The sequence below is a fragment of the Phoenix dactylifera genome, chromosome 4, assembly GCF_051530095.1.
Source record: "Phoenix dactylifera cultivar Ajwa chromosome 4, Ajwa_hap1_PhDact_Kaust_v1.1, whole genome shotgun sequence".
Taxonomy (NCBI): domain Eukaryota; kingdom Viridiplantae; phylum Streptophyta; class Magnoliopsida; order Arecales; family Arecaceae; genus Phoenix; species Phoenix dactylifera.
In genome coordinates, this window is record NC_143193.1 from 47,901,897 (window position 1) to 47,921,479 (window position 19,583).

At 41.0% G+C, this 19,583-nt stretch overlaps 1 protein-coding gene across 2 annotated transcripts; it reads right to left on the reverse strand.

Moving 5' to 3' along the window:
* Positions 1–3,852: 3,852 nt before the first annotated feature.
* Positions 3,853–16,635, reverse strand: LOC103698913 (cleavage and polyadenylation specificity factor subunit 3-I-like). 2 transcript variants are annotated; one of them, XM_039133645.3, is made up of 5 exons: positions 16,143–16,635; positions 15,922–16,019; positions 9,181–9,226; positions 8,929–9,078; positions 3,853–5,787 (listed from the first exon to the last, which is right to left on the reverse strand). In XM_039133645.3, exons 1-5 carry the CDS (start codon positions 16,299–16,301, stop codon positions 4,150–4,152), a joined length of 2,091 nt encoding a protein of 696 aa, XP_038989573.3. In that variant the 5' UTR covers positions 16,302–16,635; the 3' UTR covers positions 3,853–4,149. The 2 variants fall into 2 exon arrangements, with proteins under 2 accessions (XP_038989573.3, XP_089786345.1); XM_089930219.1 differs by having other exon boundaries at positions 9,181–9,275; positions 16,143–16,564.
* Positions 16,636–19,583: the final 2,948 nt, after the last annotated feature.

Genomic DNA, 19,583 nt, shown 5'->3' on the forward strand with positions numbered 1-19,583 from the left:
CGGATTGGGCCCAACCCAAATGGATTGGACTTGACCCAATAGATGGACTTGACCCAATTGGATTGGGTTGGATCCGAGGTCCTTATCTGATAAGGATTCTAAGTTCAAAAGTTTGAAATTTGAAAAGGAGATCAATCGCTAACAATTTAGGAACCCATCTTTCCTAGTTCAAAAGTTTGAAATTTGAAAAGAAGATCAATTCCTAACAATTTAGGAACCATCTTTCCTTTTCCTTCTTGGTGAAGGAATTGAGACATCACTTTTCAGTTTTCCTTGATGCATGGCGCCTCTTACCTATTTTTAGTCAATTGTTGGCATAAAGGAAAGAGGATACATGTGCTTTAAAGATGGCGCCTACAAATATTCTAATCAGATTAAAATGAATCCCTTAAAGTAGGGGATCAAATGACACTTGTCATCATCTTGTGTCTAGCGCCATATGATAGGATTTATCTTAATTAGATTAGGATCTAATCTTATCAAATTAATGGCACATGGTGACACATGGCATGCATCTAGGGTGAGGCGCCATATAACTGAATTTATCTTAATTTGATTAAGGGGTTAATTGCTTTAAATGATGGCGTCATGACACATAGCATGATCCTATGATGAGGTGCATGATTAGAGTTGACCTAATCAAGGGATAAGATTCATCCCTTGAGATTTTATTTGTATCATGAAAGGTATATCCTTTAATGCGCCAAATAATAAAAGGAGAGGAGGAGGAGGCGTGGAATAGGAATGGAATGATTTCAATCATATTAATTTTCTTCCTTAACACACGCCAACACCTCATCACCCTCTCCCTTCAACGCCTAGAAAAAGCAGGATTCTTCCTTAAGGGAAAAGATGAAGCAATCTGATTTTGTAAAAATCAGAGAACCCATCTCCTCTTCTTCCTCATACATTCTAGTCCTTTCTCGAAGAAGTTCAAAGGTTGATCACTTTCAAGAAAGATTGATTTCAGCCATCACAGGACATCCTCGCGAGCTACCACTCCCGCGGATGTTGATCAGCCCAGGACTTTGCGTTGACGATCCATAGAGACCAGACAAACTGTGCGGCTACGAGACACAGATCCATTTGTTTCTATTTTTATAAAGGTATGAATCTAGAGACTTATCTAGAGATAGATTTTTCGCTAGCATTTTAGTTTGGATTCAATACTTCGAGGGTTCATACCTCCATTGGGGCTCTTCACGGAGTAATCTCTAGAGATTATTCGATGGACATTCGGAGATTAGTTGGATCTAAGTTGCTTAAGTTTAGAACTTAAATAAGGTCTTTAATTTCAAATTTTATATTAATCATGCATTAGATTTTAGTATAATCGTTTAAAAGATCCCGACACTTTGATTATAAGTTTTTTGTAGTGGTGTTTTTGAGATTTGATTTCTCTTGCATGCTAGAATTAAAATGTTTAATTCGATCTTTCCGCTGCATTTTTCAAACATATAAGAACTACGTATGGCTTGATCCCCCTTTTGAAGGAGTACGTGGGCAACCCAAATAGGTGCAGCCACCGATTTTGAAGAAAAAAATTTAAATTTCATCATGTTGCCACTGCTAGACTGCATAGATCTCTTTCACATATGTGTATGGCATTGATGTTGGCTATGCACAACTATGCTTATTTGTCTAGATTTTTCCTCGAATAGGAGAATCTATGGGGTGCTCTGCTCAGAACGAAGTACGGGGACCCATAATCCCTATTCGCCATGCATGCTAGACGAGGAGTATCTTTCATTTGGAGGGAGGCCTGTGTGCGCACACCGAGTGTGCTACCAAAGATCAGGTGGGAGAGTGGGGATGGTCGGACAGTCAGGATCATGAAGGATAGATGGATATCAGAGGCTTCACTACAGAGCTGGCCCACCATGGTTGACCATGGGTGGATGGAGGGTCGCAAAGTATGCGAGCTATTTGTCAGAGGGGAGCGGAGGTGGCCTCGTTAGGCGCGTGTTCGGGGAGCTGTTGGTTGAGCAGATTCTAGCCTTTGGGATCACGAAGAGGGCAACAACAGATAGGAGGGTGTGGAGGATGACCGAATCGCCAGTGGTGAGGGTTCGTGATTTCTCGGGGCTGGTCCCGGGACCTGCGACTCGACAGATGGCGAGCAAATGGATATGGAGGATGCCCATTCACCCATGGGTTGCCTTGTTTCATTGGAAGGTGGTCTGGGGATGCTTGCCCACTAGAGCTGTGCTGGGGAGGCGGGGTGTGAGGCTCCCGACAGTTTGTGTGTCATGCCCGGAGGTTAAGGAGTTCATTTACCATGCCCTCATCGATTGCCCACGGGCCAGTCAGGCGTGGCATTTTGCTTCGACCTAGGCAGACTAGTGGTCGTCCACTGAGGATCTTTTGTGTTTTCTGGAGGCCTCGGTACGGGGCGCCGAGTCAGAGGAGAGGGGGACTCGAGTTGCCTATCTAGCCTCCCAGTGTTGGCTAGATAGGAATGCACGAGTTTTTGAGGGTGGCAGCCATCACCGAGGGTGACAGCGGCTAGAGCGCTTTTGCATGCGGCGGAGATCACCGGCACGGTAGAGGTATCGCCTACGGGGTTGGCTAGGGACATCTGGAGCCACCATTCTGCTTCTATAATGTCTAGGACTGTCTTTGTCTCCTGGAAGCCCCCACTCTCTGGTTTTCTGAAGGTGAACTTCGATGGTCGTGTGGTTGATGATGGGAGATACAGTGGTGTGGGTTTCACCATCCGAGACTACGACGCTAGACTGCTTGCGGCGGGGGGTCGGTGGACTTTTGACGCGTCAATGGCATGTGCCGAGCTTAGGGCAGCATAGGAGGGCATCTGCTATGCAAGGCGGGCGCTGGGTGCGGACCGTATCATACTTGAGAGGGATTCGGTCATGGCAGTTGGATCCGGGGTCGGGGATGTATATCTGAGGACCGACCGCTGATCCATAAGATTCGCCAACTGCTGGGGGAGAGCCACTCTTACCAGGCTTCACACGTCTACAGAGAGGCAAATGGAGCCGCAGACTGGGTTGTCTCCTTTGCAGCCCATCACTCTAGTGAATTTGTTTGGATGGGAAATAGGTCTGTGCCAGGGCCTCAATGTAGTCTTTTGTTTTTTGACTTTATTGGCTGCATCCACACCCATTACGTGTGAGCCGCCGTTGCACAAAAAAAAATTATTTTTTTGATGTTCGACATTTTATCTTTGATTTAAATAATACAGTTTCAATGCCTACAATGGCTGCCTTACGTGCATTGCTACCTTTACAATGTCACTATAATTGCTGTAACAGCTATGATTTACATGATCGCTGTTTCAAGATTTTTTAGCTTAATTTTGTATATTGGTAGTTTAAGCAATGTCTTCTTAAGTTGTTTATTATTAAATTTTATGTTCTAACCAGTGTTATGTAGATACAAAATACCTATGATACAACCAGGTAGCTGTTAAAGCTTTGTGGTCCACTGTATATACGAAGTGAAGTGCTTACGTTCTAACTAGTGTTATGGTCCGCTATATCATTATATATGCTTTTCTGAAATTATGTTTTAGTTTGCTCCTTCATGGCCACAAATATATGCAAGTTTCAACCCACCACCGGTCGTTAGCTTCGAGAGAGTGTGCTTCCATTCCATTGTGTCCTAAATATAGAAAAGTTTTGTTCCCTATCTTTCTCATTACTTAAATATAGAAAAGTTATACATTAAAATTAATTTATCTCCTAATGGAGCAAAGAAATCGCTTCCATCCACAAGTTAGGTATGCCTGATGACAACTTCGCCAGATGGCATAATCATACTCAAATTTCAACTCAGTACATTTAAAAAAAAACCTGCAGATAAACTCATTCATAAATATCTAAGTTCAAATTATGAAATAACACCCCCTGCAAGAACTTCATTAGAGGATACATAAGAGACATTAATCTCAATGACATTAATAAGTCTACAACATCTCCCTCTTCCATCCAAATATCACATAAAACTTGACTGAGGACAAATTTCCAAAATAAAACCTGTTGTGTTAGATAATTTGATGATTACAAGCACTGAAAAGTTTTTAATATACAACAATCCCCTGAGGCCAAAGCCTCTTGCTAACTGCTTATGTGAGGCATAGCACCAAAAAGTCAGCAGAGTTGAATAACAAATATACTGTAGTTACACATCTCAAGATGCTGATGGCGGGATTGGTCTCACTGCACTTTGTATCTGTCCGAATGCTGTCTTTACTCTCTCCTTCAACCCCTCATTCTCACATTCTACTTCACCATTCTTGCCATCCAGACGCGCCACATCCCCATCGACAGTCACAACCAGTGTTCCTTCCTCTCCAATCTTGACATCCCCAAACAAGGATACAAAAAGAGCATATATTACCTTCTGCGCCATCTTCTCTGTTTCCTCCTCTGTCTTCTTGGCCTCTGCAACTGCTGTCCCCTTTGGACCTTCTCGGCTAATATTCAAGATCATAGCTACTACAGAGTCCAAAACCATGTCGCTTATGGGGTCCGATGACCACTGCAATGTCACATAGTTCTCTGACTCCTGCCTTATCGTCACCCTTTCATGCACAATCAATGTTGGTACATCAGGCTCTTCTGATGGGGACTCCACACTCTCATATATCTGCTTCAACCTATGCTTTATAACTCCGAAAGCACCAGAATAAGGGACGGAGATCCTCTGGGTAATATTCGCTGCGGACAGCTGTGAGAAGACATGGAGATCATCCGATGCCATTATCTGATATGTAAAGCCCTTCTTGACCAGTAAGCCGCTGACTGTTTCCCCAACTTCTGGTGTCTTGTCAGCCAGCCTTCCAATTGTTTTGGCCATTTTTTTGGAACTAAAATACATCTCCACTGACTGGCAGTTCTTGGGGGAAATGATCTTAGCATTCCTATCAGCAAATTGGGTTATAAGCTTCTGCTTAAGCCTTGCCATCTCATTGGCTCCTCCATGGACAAGAATTATATTGGGAGGCATGAGCTCCTTCAAGAAGGTGCTTGTCTGTGCGAAATCCGCATGAGCTGAGAAGGAGATGTAATATACCTGCATGTTGAGAGGAGCAGTGAGGCCATTCATTAGGGTGACTTCTTTTGGCTCATTGATGATGGTTTTTAAGAGTGTCCCTTCCACAACATACCCAGGAATAACACAAGCATTCTTTTTATCTGTGCACCATTTATCAAACAGTTGTCTAGAAAGCCCACTCTGGAGGCCACCTGGACTTGCCATAACCACTGATGGACCCACATCAGCAAAATTCTCTATGCTCTTCAACGGAGAAATGTGCTTAAAATCGAATGGGTTTGAGTTTGCAAACTGGTTCCGAATCCTCTCATTCATGGCATTTATATAGGTCTGGTAGACAGCCATGCATCTCTTGGCAAGAGGGGAGGCATAGTAGATGGGAATGTTATGGAGCTCTGCATGGTTAGACCAGTACTCATCCAGGATGAGGAGGAGTTCTTGGGCTCTGCCAAGGGCAAAAGCAGGAATAAGCACACGGCCACCTTGGGAGACGGTTGAGTGGATGACATCTGTAAAGCGCTTCTCTCGGATAAGACGGGGCTGGTGGAGCTGGACACCACAGGTGGACTCAATGATACAGATATCAGGGGAGAATTGTGGAATTTCAGCAGCTCGGAGATGGCGGTCCTCTTCACGAGAGTAGTCACCGGTGTATAGAACCCGGACACCAGCAATATCAACCATGAACATGGCAGCACCCAGAACATGACCAGCAGTATAGCACCAAAAGCGAATACCATTCACTTCAAGTGTCTGGTGGAAGTCTATGACCTGGAGACAGGGTGGACAGTATCTAATCTTGTACGATTGCTTCTATTTTATTAAAATTTTTAAAAAGGTCATGTCAAGATAAAGATATTCAAAGTAATACTATGTTCGTGTTGGCATTGGATATACAGACTTGTCAAGTGATCAACCACACAAATTTACCATGAACACTTTACTGATCTCTAATGTTGGAAGAGGCTTCACTAAGCAGGTGATTGTCCCAGCTACTTTATACTGTTCAATGTCCAGCACTAATTTGTAGTATATTTATTTGTCATTTGAGGCCACCTTTCAAGAGAGAACAGGGGGAAAATCATTTCTCCATCCAAAAATTAATTCAAGCTGCTCCAGTCCATAATGAAGAACCCATCCAAATGCGTATCTGACTCCACTACATAATCTCCTAACTCCTTAAAGAAATAAGGTAAATTATAGCGAAGTCCACATTTTGCTAGCCATGCAGCCTAATAAGAATTTAACTGTACAACCTTTACTAACATTATACCCACTTCCTGCCCTAATTCCCTTGCCAACTTCTTGTTATGTCACTTCATGCCCTAAAACTTTAACCCTCACCCCCCCCACACCCCCCCCTCCCCCCCCCCCCCCCCCCCCCCCCCCCCCCCCCCCGCGCCATTTTTTTTCCCAACACGCAATGCACACAGACAATGATATCTAATATTAATCATAAGTTGCTATAAACAATCTCACCCACCCACTAGTTTGCATAGCCACATCCACAAGCATAGATCTTTTGAATTCTATCAATTATTGAAGTGCCAAAGACCCACTTAAAGACATCTGCTGTTGCCCAGTATGAGAGTAAAGCAAACAAGACAAAGACAGGGTGTTTGGGCATGCAAAGTCTGTGAATTCACCCTATTTGTTGTAATTCCATGTCTAACAAGCCATTTGGTAGTGACTTTCAACATTTCTAAAGGTAAATTATAAATATATGGTGCTTTTTAGATGGAGGACTGACATTAAACTTTCAGTGGGAGTGATCATTATTGTAGATTGTACCTCAAGTTGCAAGAATGACAAATTTGGTGTGAAAGTTTATGCCTGCTAAAAAAAAGAATTTGTTTCAGTTCGATAAAATGAGGTGAAGAGATGATGTCGCAAGAAGATCAGAGTGATCATATGCAGAGGTCAAGCTCCCCCCCTCCCATCTTTCCCCAGTTTACCTCCTCCAGTGTTAGTCAATAGACGTTATTCATTTCGTTGTCATTTGCAAGATACGCCTGAGGGAAGAACGCATTCCAATTAAGATAGCATCAGGAGGGTTTTTAGCATTCTAAAGGGGAATGATGTTTATTGTGCTTATCAGATCTTTTGTAATAATATAAGCTTTCATCCAGCTTTCTTCCCCTCTCTCTGCAGAAATCAACAAGGTTCTCAACTGTCAAGGCTGTCAGACAGTTCCACAAGGAGAGGAACCCGAATTGCATAGACAATTCTTAGGCACCTATTGACTCACGGGGTCCATTATTTTTCTTAAAGCATGTGTTAGGAAAAGCAATATCTTATTATTAAACTAAAAAACCATATCATTTGAGGATGAAAATATGTACCTGAAAACAAAAATTAAGGGATACAAGGTTTCAGCTTAATAATCAAAACACGCTGACATTTGTTTAAAAAAAGCAAAAGGACCACCTGAGTCTCTAGCCGGTCTGCCATAGCATTTAGAGGTCCTCTCCACTTGGAGACCACCTGACTGCCTTGACAATATTGATTCCTGGCATCATTAACTTAAGACCTAGGGAATTAAAAATAAACTAAGACATGATAATTTCCTACATAGAGGTATTGTTGGAAGGACCCTCACATTATCAGATTATTTAGAAACAGATCAACACAATTAAAAGATTTTGATATGAAAAGGTTGTGGGCCCTCCAATCAAGTTATAACTAAATGATTAGGAAACTGTAACATCCTGACTTTTCTTCTTGCTATTACCCATATTTGACCAAAAATATGTCATCCTTTAGAAAAGGAGTATTTTTCTTAGGAGAATGGGTAGCTGCCATTGTTAGGGCATCCAGATATACTAGCCACAGTTACTTTCTTGAGATTGTGCTGCTAAAGAACAAGAAGAAACACACCAAAATTTACGCAGGAATATCTTTTAAACTCATGGCACCAAAAAAATAATTAGTCCAGCATCTAAATGATGGGGAAGCACATAAAAGTATTGAGATATGCATAAGATCCTGCATACACTAACACGCCTGCACCATTCTTGTGCTAAAGACCAGGTAAAGTGAAAGAAGGAAAGCTCGTTTGTGGTTGACATTAGCAAGGGAGATTTCGAATCTCAACAAAATAGTTGGTCTAACAATCATTAGCTTTCAAGGCTCAACAAACTTAAGAACAAGAGAGACAAAAAAAAAGTTTTGATATCAAAAAATCCTAGATTGGAGAAAAATATAGCTAACATTATGAAAGATCTTAACAGAATTAAAATCTAAAAAAATGTGAAGGAAAGAAGAAATAAAAATATGACAAATGGGGCTTCCAAGAATCTTCAGGACGTTATCTCTACATAACTTCCAAATGGGCATAACGAGGACCAACAGATAACTGGAAACATTACCACTCACACAAAGTGGTAACCATTAAACATTAATCATGCATGAGGTAGCTGAAGCCTATGACTAAAAAACAACTAGAGTAATCTATGTTGAATAATCTTTTAAGGCATGAAGGAGAAAAGTCTAAAATGTTTTATCATGATGGAGCTTGATGAAAGCAGTAAAGTTTGATAAAACAAGGAAAGTCATATACTGAAATTGGAGGACCATCAACCAAGCAAAGCTTCTCAACAATGCCAATAGGAATCATAGAGAAAAGTCTGGCCCAATATGGATAATTTGATGAAGGTCATCATAGAATAACTATGATCTTTGCAGAAACAGAAGTGCACAAATGAAATTCTGATGTTTCTTAGATAAGCTAAGAAAGAGATTCAAAACCAAAATAAAAAATATAAGTTCAGCTTCTAAGAGCAATCATTTCAGAAGCAACAGACTGCATATTTATAAATAAAAGAATAGATAGTGGAGAGTGAAAGAAATCAGAAGGAACACACAAAGGCTGAAAGCTCCCTGATATGAAGTTGTTAAGAAGCTTTATCTTACCTCAATTTTGTCCATTGAACGAAGAATATCTTGCTCATCATACAGCATATCCTCAACAGAAACTTTGATCACTTTCACATAATCTGACAAAAGCAACCTGTAAATAGCCTTAGTTGCATGCGTCATGAAAACCCGGCCCTTGAAAGTAGTCTGCAGATTAGTTTCAAATATTTAAGGACACAAGTAAAGAAAAACTATGAACAATCGGTGGAAAAAAATGCATAAGCATCCTGCAGAATTATCGACACATACCTTCTCCAGAAAGTATGGCAATGAGGCAGCATGATCAAGGTGAAAGCTGCAAATTAACCACGATTCATTAGATAAATCCACTTTCTTTGAAGTGTCTGCAAAACAAATGTGGGCAAGGTAAAGTGGTGAGTGCAACAATGATGCTAAAGACTCAAGAAAGGTAGATGTTTATTGTTCAATAAAATCACAAAGAAATCAAATTATGGTTCATGACACAACCTTGGCCAGTATACATATTAAAATTCCAAAATTTGCAACCCAAGTTCTGCATTGGTTCAACAGAAACAACTCTAACACAAATCTAGAAAGAGGGCCTCCCATAAATAGGGATGGGAAACTCGAAATTGTTGGTCAAAATTAATAGTCTCCAACAGGATTTCCTTAAATATTGGGTATATTTCTAATAATGAATCTCATATATCAGATCCTTTTGTGGCTTTTTATCTTTTAGAGGGATTTTCTTCCTGTTTGGGCTGCAAGCTCACAAAGATTCCTGCTATTTGGCTATCTTTAAAATAAACAGAAGGTATTGTTAAAGCAGTCTAGCATAACCAAGTTAACTGAATTTCTCTATTACAACTTCAAAATTCAAATAAACATTTGGTACGGGGGAGCTTAGCAGTCCTACTGATGTAATAAGTGAAATTTAGGCTTTTTTGAACACTCAAACACATGCAGATGCAAGAGTTGTCAAGATTAAAGGATAAAAAGGAAAGGAGAAGGCCATCAAATCTGCAACCCTAGAGATGCTAGAAATTATCTTTCCAGATTGCTTGTTGCATTCTGAAAAACTCAGGGTTGGATAAACAAGGCCTCCATTTAGGCCACCCATTTCCCTCCTTTTGTTTTCCCTAAACAACAAGATCCTAACCATGTGGGAGGTATCACATAACAAAGTGGCTGGGCATTCATAGATGCTGTAATCCTTGTTATCAATTTGGAAATTGAAACCACTGTTTCATGTGCATTCTACACCTAGATACGATTAGATTTATGGCTTCATGAACCACATTATGAACAAGATCAGAAACTCACACATGCAATCAAGTGGCCATTTAAACTATTTTGATACAAGAGATTTAGTCATTTAAATTCATTGCATCAGCCATTGGATGCTTAGGTCACTAAATCTTTTACATACACGCAGGCCCACCACACCTAAGCTCACTTGAAGTACCGAGTGTTTTATCAAAGCTTGGACTGCGCAGAAGTTAACTTGCATGCATGTCTCCAGGTGGGACACTAATGGGGGGGCGCTCTCAGTCCCCAAGCCCTATACCATTGCCTTCCCTTGCCTCTTGGCTTCTTGCCGAGTTGCAATGCTGCCGTGGACCGATTGGAAGGTAAACGCCAAGGGTTTGCTCGTAGGAATTGAAAGTGGCAGCAAATTTCTACGCCCAATTGGGTTGGAACACACAGTCGGATGGATGAAACTTGATTGCATAGTAGCTATTCATTTGAACCGAAATGAAGAATATAAAGTACAAGTGCAAACAAATAAATCTAGTGGGGTATACAAAGTTCCCGCACTAGCCCAATCTACTAAGGACTCGGAAGGAATCCCTAATAGCCCAATCTAGCAGAGGTAAACATTCTTCTGGCTAGCCTAATTTATCGAGAACTTGATGTGATTCTCCCTAGCCTAAGCCCTAAGGCCGAATCATACAAGTGGACTCTCTACAGGTTTCTTCACAATCTAGATGCATGCCTCGTTTGGTTGGCGCGCGCGGCTGGCCGGGCGCACAAGCATTAGTGCATAGCGTGCGCGAACGTTGCCTCGTTTGGCTAGCGCGCTCGGCTGGCCGGGCGCGCAGACACTAGTGCGTAGCGCGCTCGGCTGGTCGGACGCGCAAACACTGATGCGTAGCGCGCTCGACCTCTGCCCTGCTTCGTTTGAGCCCGTTGTACTGATGGGGCGAATTCTGGCATGCGGGCTGGTCCTACGCGTTGTCGTTGTTGTTGTCGTGCACAGGCGCTGGTCTTTGGCCTGTGCCGATTTGCCTTTGCCTGTTTTGGCTGCCTAAGGCTTGGTCAGCCTCTAGGCTCATCAGTTGCCCAATCTGGTCTCCAAATGTTGCTTGGACCTCGCCTGGCTGAGTGCCATGGCTGTGTGGTTTTGGAAGATTTCCATCAATCCCCCTTCCTTCAAGAATATCCTTGTCCTCAAGGATGAAAGTTGGATATGACCGGGCTACCTCGTCGCAGTCCTCCTCACTGCCCACGTCCAGCAGGTATGCCTGGCCAGTCTTGCAGCGATGCTCACGGCTCCATTTGTCGCCGCATTTGAAACAGAGACTATGCTTGAGGCGGTCTTGAAGCTCCTCTTGGGTAAGTTTCTTGACAGGCTGCGGCTTACTGCTGGATGTCGCGGCCCCTTTTTCTCTAAAATTTGCTTTGGGTGGTAGGAATTCGGTGACCTTATAGTCGGACCCATCCTTAGCCATTTGCCGCTCTAGCCGATAGCTTTGATCCAGGATCTCAACCATACGCATTGCCTCCTGCAACCTGGTCGGCTGCTTGAGCTTTATCTCCTTGGCCAGCCATGGTTTGAGACCGTCAATGAAGGTCCCAAGCAAGGCTTCTTCGGACCATCCGCTGACCAATATTTGCAGCTGTCGGAACTCATCGATGTAGCCTCGGACCTTGCCTGCTTGTTTAAGTTTGGCGAGTTGGCCATGATGGTTGATGACGGAAGGTCCCCATTGCATCATGAATTCATCTACAAAGGCTGACCAACCCATTCTCCTGCCTTCCTTCTCATATAAGGCCCGAATCAACCTCCAGCACCGGTTTGTCCTGCCTTCTAGGTGAAAACTAGCAAGGGTTACTTGACCAGTTCTTGGCACTTCATACACATCAAAGTACTGATCTACCTTGCCCAACCACTCATATGGGTCTCCTCGCTAAACTTTGAAAAATCTATTTTGGGTGGCTTAAGCCCTCGCTCCCTTGACCGAGGACCCCCCTCATCAAAGTCTTCATCCCGACCTCCTCTCATTCTCCTCTCCCAATGCTCTCTTCGGCCATGAGGCCTTTGAGCGGGGAAGGACTCCTCTTCGGCCATAATTTCGTCCCCATAGTAGTCTTCTTGCCTCACACTTTCTCTATTTTCTTCAACCCATCTCTCCAACACTATCCCGGATCCTTCTATTCTACTCCCCAGTCTCTTGTTTTCTCTCATGCCATAACCCCAACTGCCTCCTTCACTCTCCTCTTCTCTTGCCTGGCCCTGCCTTGAGGCATGCAACCTAGGCCTCTCCCTCTAATATTTCTCTCTCCCCCTCTCTTCCATTCTCCTCTCCAATCTTTCTAAGTTAGCATTCGTCTCCCTTCTCATCTCCACTCCTCTTCTCATCTCGGCCAAGATATTGGATAGGATTTTTAATGCCCTGCCATGTTGCACCGAATGGCTTTCTAAGGCCTCAATCCTTTGCTGGTGGTCATTTGAGTTCTCCACGGACTCCATCTTTACAAGGCTGAAATTTAAAGAAAAGAAAGTTCAAGTATGGCATTACCTCTTGAGATATATTATCTCAATGAAAGCATCAATAATGGGAGGCGCTCTCGGTCCCCAAGCCCCACACCATTGCCTTCCCTTGCCTCTTGGCTTCTTACCGAGTTGCAATGCTGCCGTGGACCGATTAGAAGGTAAACGCCAAGAGTTTGCTCGTATGAATTGGAAGTGGCAGCAAATTCCTACGCCCAACTTGGTTGGAACACACAGTCAGATGGATGAAAATTGATTGCACAGTGGCTATTCATTTGAACTGAAATGAAGAATACAAAGTACAAATGCAAACAAATAAATCTAGTGGGGTATACAAGGTTTTCGCACTAGCCCAATCTACTAAGGACTCGGAAGAAATCCCTAATAGCCCAATCTAGCAGAGGTGGACATTCCTCTGGCTAGCCTAATCTAGTGAGAACTTGATGTGGTTCTCCCTAGCCCAAGCCCTAAGGCCGAATCATACAAGTAGACTCTCCACAGATTTCTTCACAATCTAGATGCATGCCTCATTTGGTTAGCGTGCGCGGCTGGCCGAGTGCGCAAGCGCCAGTGCGTAGCGCGCGCAGCCGTTGCCTCGTTTGGCTGGCGCGCTTGGCTGGCCGAGCGCGCAGACACCGGTGCGTAGCGTGCTCAGCTGGTCGGGCACGCAGAAACTGATGCGTAGCGCGCTCGGCCTCTGCGCTGCTTAGTTGGCGCCCGTTGTGCTGATGGGGCGAATTCTGGTGCGCGAGCTGGTCCTGCGCGCTGCCGTTGTTGTCGCGCACAGGCGCTGGTCTTGGCCTGTGCCTATTTGCTTTTGCCTGTTTTGGCCGCCAAAGGCTTGGTCAGCCTCTAGACTCATCAGTTGCCCAATCTAATCCCCGAATGTTGCTTGGACCTCGCCTCGCTAGGTGCCATGGCTGTGTGGTTTTGAGGGATTTCCATCAGACACCTGATTTGAATGATTGCTAAACTATCAAGAGATTCCATGTGAAGGCCGGGACAAATCTTATTAAGGTAAGAGTTTAAAAGGATATCAAGAAAGCAATCTCATCCAAAGTTTTCTTTCTTATCTCTTCATTGGTTGGTCTATCGCTAGCTAAGGCATAAACTCAAATGTCCCATGCATGGGATTCAATTGGCTCTGGTTCATGGTGAGACTTATCAATTCGGCAATAAAAACTTAGTTTTTGACACTTGCATTTAGTCTTCAAATCAACAGACTATCTAGATTCACTTTCCACTGATCCTTATGTAGAGGAAAGGCTTACTTATTGAGCTTCCTACTACTGCTTTAATCACTAACGGGACGGAATTTGCGATTTGACTTGATCCACTAAGACCTTCAACATGGAAGGATGTGATTTGCTCTTGAGCTTCTCGTCTCCTCAATGGATTGGCTCATGCTACATCAAATCCAGCTATCAACAATTGAGATACTCGAGTTCTAATTAGAACCTTAAATATATAATTTATGTTAGTTAAATTAAATCCCACCACTTCTTCCCCATCCTCAAGTCTCAGATGCGAGATTTTTTCATATCTATTTCTCCCAAGGCTTATCTCTCCCACGTCTATATAGCAAGCTTGGCCTCCCTTAAGAGACAACAGCTCATGTCATGAGTTCTACACCTTCGTCGTAGTGACGAAGATCTCAAGGAGAGAAGCATCCATGAAGAGATGCCAATAGAAGAGAAGCTCCTTGCCAGCAAGCTCTCTTCGTGAGATAGCTTCAAACTTAGAAGGTGAAGACTTACATCCATCAAAGAAGAAAGAGAAGATTCAAGTCTTGGTGATCCATTTCTCCTCCTTTATTTCTTCTTTATTCCACTGTAGCTATCATTTTCTGTCTTTGTTGGTTCAGATGTTGAAGTCATAAAACAATAGATGGACTCACTGTCCACCTTTGAGTGAGAAAAGAGATGATTTCTTGTTTCGCAAAGACAAAGCCAGGTCCCTTTTTAAATTGTTCTCAATCACAGGATGCTGCTGGTTATGCTCCTACTATTCCTGTAATAGATAAAATCTAATTTACAGGTCTGATCGACTATCTACTGCAAGCAAATTAAAGACCCATCAGGTTTCTTTGCCTTCAAATACCATCCTCATCCAATGGTGGATCAAGGAAAAGAGGCCTTTGCAATCTAAAACATTAAAACTGGATGCTGGACACATCCATGGAGAGCTGCAGCATGTTATCTATCAATCTGATAAAATATATACTTGAAGCCATCGAAGGAAGATCTGTTATGATTTGATGATTCTAAATTTCATTCAGATCCAATAGTGGAGCAACGACCTTCGAAATTCAGATAACTAAATCTGGATTCTGGGCATATCCGCTAGTGCCTGCTTAGTCCCAAGATAGGCCATAATAATTGGTATGTCAAGTGAGCTTAGGTGTGATGGGCCTACATATACTTAAAAGTTATAGTGAACCAAGCACCCAATAGTTGGTGGAATGGTATTTAGATGACTAAATTTATTGCATCATAATAATTTAAATGGTCACTTGGTTGCATGGGTAAGTTTCAGATATTGCTCATATATGGTTCATGAAGCAATAAATATAATCGTATCTTGGTGTAAATTGCACGCACACCCAACAACCGCGCATGAAAAGACATTGGAGTACTTCGAAAATTTTTCTGCACATTGTTTGCTGACAAGTTATGCGAAAAGCATAACAAAAAACTTGTGATCACATCAAAAATTAAGAGGTGATAGTGAGTTGAGCTTTTTATTTATTTTGCCAAAGGAGCAACTTTAGAATGAAGAGAGATCCTCTTCTTGCCACCCAAATTGTTGGGGTTTCAATGGAATTTTGCTTGTCTCCCATACCATCGATTATCGAGCAAAAAATTACAATAACAACTTTCATTGTTTTAATCAACCATACGTTCATGCTTACACATCCTAGCATCAATTTTGACATCGGATGTCAATATATCTTTGTCCCAACTAAGAAAAAACATTAGAAGCAAATGACTCACTTTTAGCACTTGGCTGCAACAAAAATAAGTTTGATATTGAGAAATTACCGAAATCAGCAGGGCAATCCATGATACAGTCAGCAACAAAATATAACAAGAATGAAATTTCCTTTCATTGTTTAAATGTAGAACCATTTCACATAATCAACATAAACCATGACTTCACACAATTCATATAAGCATCAAGTCCATTCTTAATTTTTCATAAATAAAATTTTTATTTATCAACAATTATAGAGAACGAGGAGGAGTAACACATACTGAGTCACAAGAAGCACGTCGATAGTCGAAGGATCGATCTCATCAAAATATGGCAAGGCAGCCATCCCCGAGTACGCTAGATGGATTCCACAGTCGAACTGCCAACCACCCAAAACAAACCCACTCTCAATCTCACAGAAACCAAGCTCACAACACGAGAAATGAATCAATAGTAGACACGGTAGACAAAACGGGAGAAAGAAAGGTTAAAGCTTTTATACCAAGACGGTCTTCCCTTTGTAGGACATATACACACAGGAGCGCCCCACCTCATTGCCGGCGCCCAATGGGGTGATGGTGAGCCGATCCCCTTCCCTCGTCGCCGTCGATTCCCGCCTCTTGAGCGCCGAGACCTGGCCGCCGGTCATGGCGGACGCCATCTCTAAACCACCAAAGGCGCGATCTTGGTAAGCTGGGCTATAAATCCATCTCTATACGTAAGAAATCCTTCGCCTTCCTAGGGTTTCGGCTGGTTCAAAGGATAGAATCTGAGCTCTAAACTGGATTGGGGGGTTTCGAAATGGAAATCTCGCAGTGGGTGGAATGATACGAAGAGATATTGGAAGAGAGAGAGAGAGAGAAGGAGGACCGAGATTTCTGTTGAAATAGTTTAGGGTTTGGGATGCCTAGTCTGATTCGGTTTAAGCAGGGATCCCGGCTCCTATAGTCGGCAATAGAAAATCATGGGACTCGGTCAGAAATCGGCTGCGAACTACCCTTCCACATGTATATTTTGATAAATACGTACCAATAACAGTAGTATAGGTAGATTTTCTTGAATATATTTTTTATTTAATTTATATATGCATTATTCAGTTAGGTTGTGGTACATTCAAGATTATTTGGTTGTAAATGCTTTCTAATGAAAATTAATGATATACTTCTCAAAATAAAAATCCACATCATTGATCATCTATGATGTATAAAATACCTTGAGACTAGTAACTATTTATTTTAGAGATCTCTCGCCTCTACATCAAGCAAGCATAAAATAAAGCTAATAAACTAAAGTATATTACAGGCTATATAATTTTCAAGTATAAGCCTTTGATTTTGATATAAATACTTTGAAACTTATGTAGATCAAATTTTAGTTGATTTGGATGCTTTTAGACTATAAATCAAATAAAGATATGGCATCATACTTTTAATATTATTCATTTTCCATCAGTTCAATGCATGGCTAAAAATTTTCTTAAAATTGTGTATTTCTTTGCTTCTGAATATTTTATACACCATAAATCATGCTTCGCGGTGTCAATTTTATCTTAAAATATTCAACATTATATATTTTCATTAAAAAGCATTAGGGGTCAAATGCATTCAAGTGCATTCTAGCCTAACTCTATATTTTCTTCATTTTTTGAATTATTTTGTAAGTCTCAAGTGTGTTAAATTTGCATTGGTAGATATCAAACCATACTAATTGTTTTTGTAATGTCTTAGAGTATGACATATGTATAAATGGCTATAGAAACATAGTAATACAGATGCATAGACATGCCAATTAGAAACTTAATTTATAAAGTACAATGGTCCAATGAAATCTCAAATGAATCATTTTTATGATATTTATTACTTGTTCAAAGATAAGAGTAAAATTTGACTTTTCTTCTTATATAGGAACTAATTAATAATTTATTGACAAAATCTATACTATGTTATTGAATGAGAGAGGATTATACCACAAAAATTTTGTGTCAAAAATGTTGTCCATAATTTTTAAATTATAAATGGATATTTATGTAATTGAAGATTACTCTCTCTCTCTCTCTCTCTCTCTCTCTCTCTCTCTCTCTCTCTCTCTCTCTCTGTGTGTGTGTGTGTGTGTGTGTGTGTGTGAGCCTCCAATCCAAGCTATCCTAACTTCCCATGTTCAAATTTGAAAAGGTTCTTTATTATATTTTCCACATGTCTCTCTCCAATCTCATGTATAGTAACTTTCCAAGGTCAAAATGTAAAAGGATCTCTCAAATTTCTATTTGTCACATCTTTGTTTTAAATTTTATCTTTACATAAAAAAATCATATCTCTCATATGAATAAGCTTTACATTCCAAAAATTTGAGATATATTATCTCATGTATTCTCTCTTTCAACTACCTTCCTTTTTATCTCCAATACGGATTCAGATCTTCTTGTTCTCCCCCAAATCACCGATCCCCTCGCCCACCCCAAAGTAAATGCTCTCTATCTCTTCTTGTCCTCACTTATAAATTTACTTTTTCATACTTTTTATTTAAATATACATTGATATTTCATAAAAATTTTTATTTACTATATATTCTTTTGATCTTTGTTACATCTTTAAACTTTTCTTTTTGTCTATATTTTATATTTTGTGTATCTATTTAATTTTTCCCATTTTGCATTTTATATTTTATTTAAATATCTATTTTTGCACGATCTTTTAATTATATGTTAATTCTATTTCTGTTATCCATTTCTTATATATTTTTTACTTTTTAATGTTGTTATATTCCAAAGTACCAATTTAATTGTTTTGTCCTGATTATGTAGTTGTAAGTTATGCATTCTTTCTAGAGTTATTTTTGCTTATTTTACTTTATTTTTTTATTTTAATTTTTCTTGTTTGATCCACATCTTTTTGTTTTTTTATTTTATTCTTTTCCTTTCTTTCTGCATAAATTTTCATGCTTTCTATATAATTCTTTTTTTATTTTATATTCATTTATATTTTATATATTACATTTATTGTTGTTTAAACGTGTTTGCCAGTTTGCCCGTAATTCAAAAAATAAAGAGTTTTTTTACAGAAATACCCTTTTAAATATCGAATTTTGCGTGAATATCCTTTCAAAATTGATATTTGCATGTATACCCTCGTAAAACTCTGTTATTGTACAAATATTTGTAATATAACGGTTGTTCTAACTATATTAAAAAAATTATATTTATATTAATTAAAAATAAGATAAAAATTTAAAATGATGTTATTATCCTTACTCTTCCCTCCCCTCCGCCCCAACCCCGGCCCGCCCTGCCCCGCCCTGCGGTGCCCGGCTTCAGAAGACAGCTGTTCTTGTGCCAGAAGACGAAGAAGAAGAAGACTGGAGCTCCACACAGCTGTGCTCTGCTTCAGAATCTCTTGGGCCCAGAAGAGAGAGAGAGAGAGAGAGAGAGAGAGAGAGAGAGAGAGAGAGGAGAGAGAGAGAGGACTGCTGGTTTGAGTTGGAAAGAAGGTGGCTTGTCTAAGGACCAGAAATGATGCTAAGTAGGTGGCTTTAACAGCACTGATCGAGTTGGTGGTGGTGGAAACAGAAAAAGAGAAACAAAATCAGGATAAAGGCTGCACAAAGCCACCTAAAATCCAGCAAAAGCTCATAGAAATGAGTTTGCTTTGTGATAACAAGCAAGAGAGTCTCTTCTTTTTTTTTGTGTGTGGGTGGTGGTACTATTGGTCGTTTTTAAGTGAATTTATGGCGGGTTTTCAAGGCAGACAGGAAGGAGATATGGGTTTCTTAGGAGCTTGTTTGCTTGCTCCCATGGCCTTATTATTCTCTAAAGGGATGAGAAATGCCAGCCAATGAGGAGGAAAAGCCCTAAGGGGAGTAGGGTTCAAGTGTGGAAGGATAGCAACAAGCATAGGTTCACAGAATCCAAAGGAACCTCGGCCCGTCAGGATTCTCTCTCGATCTATTA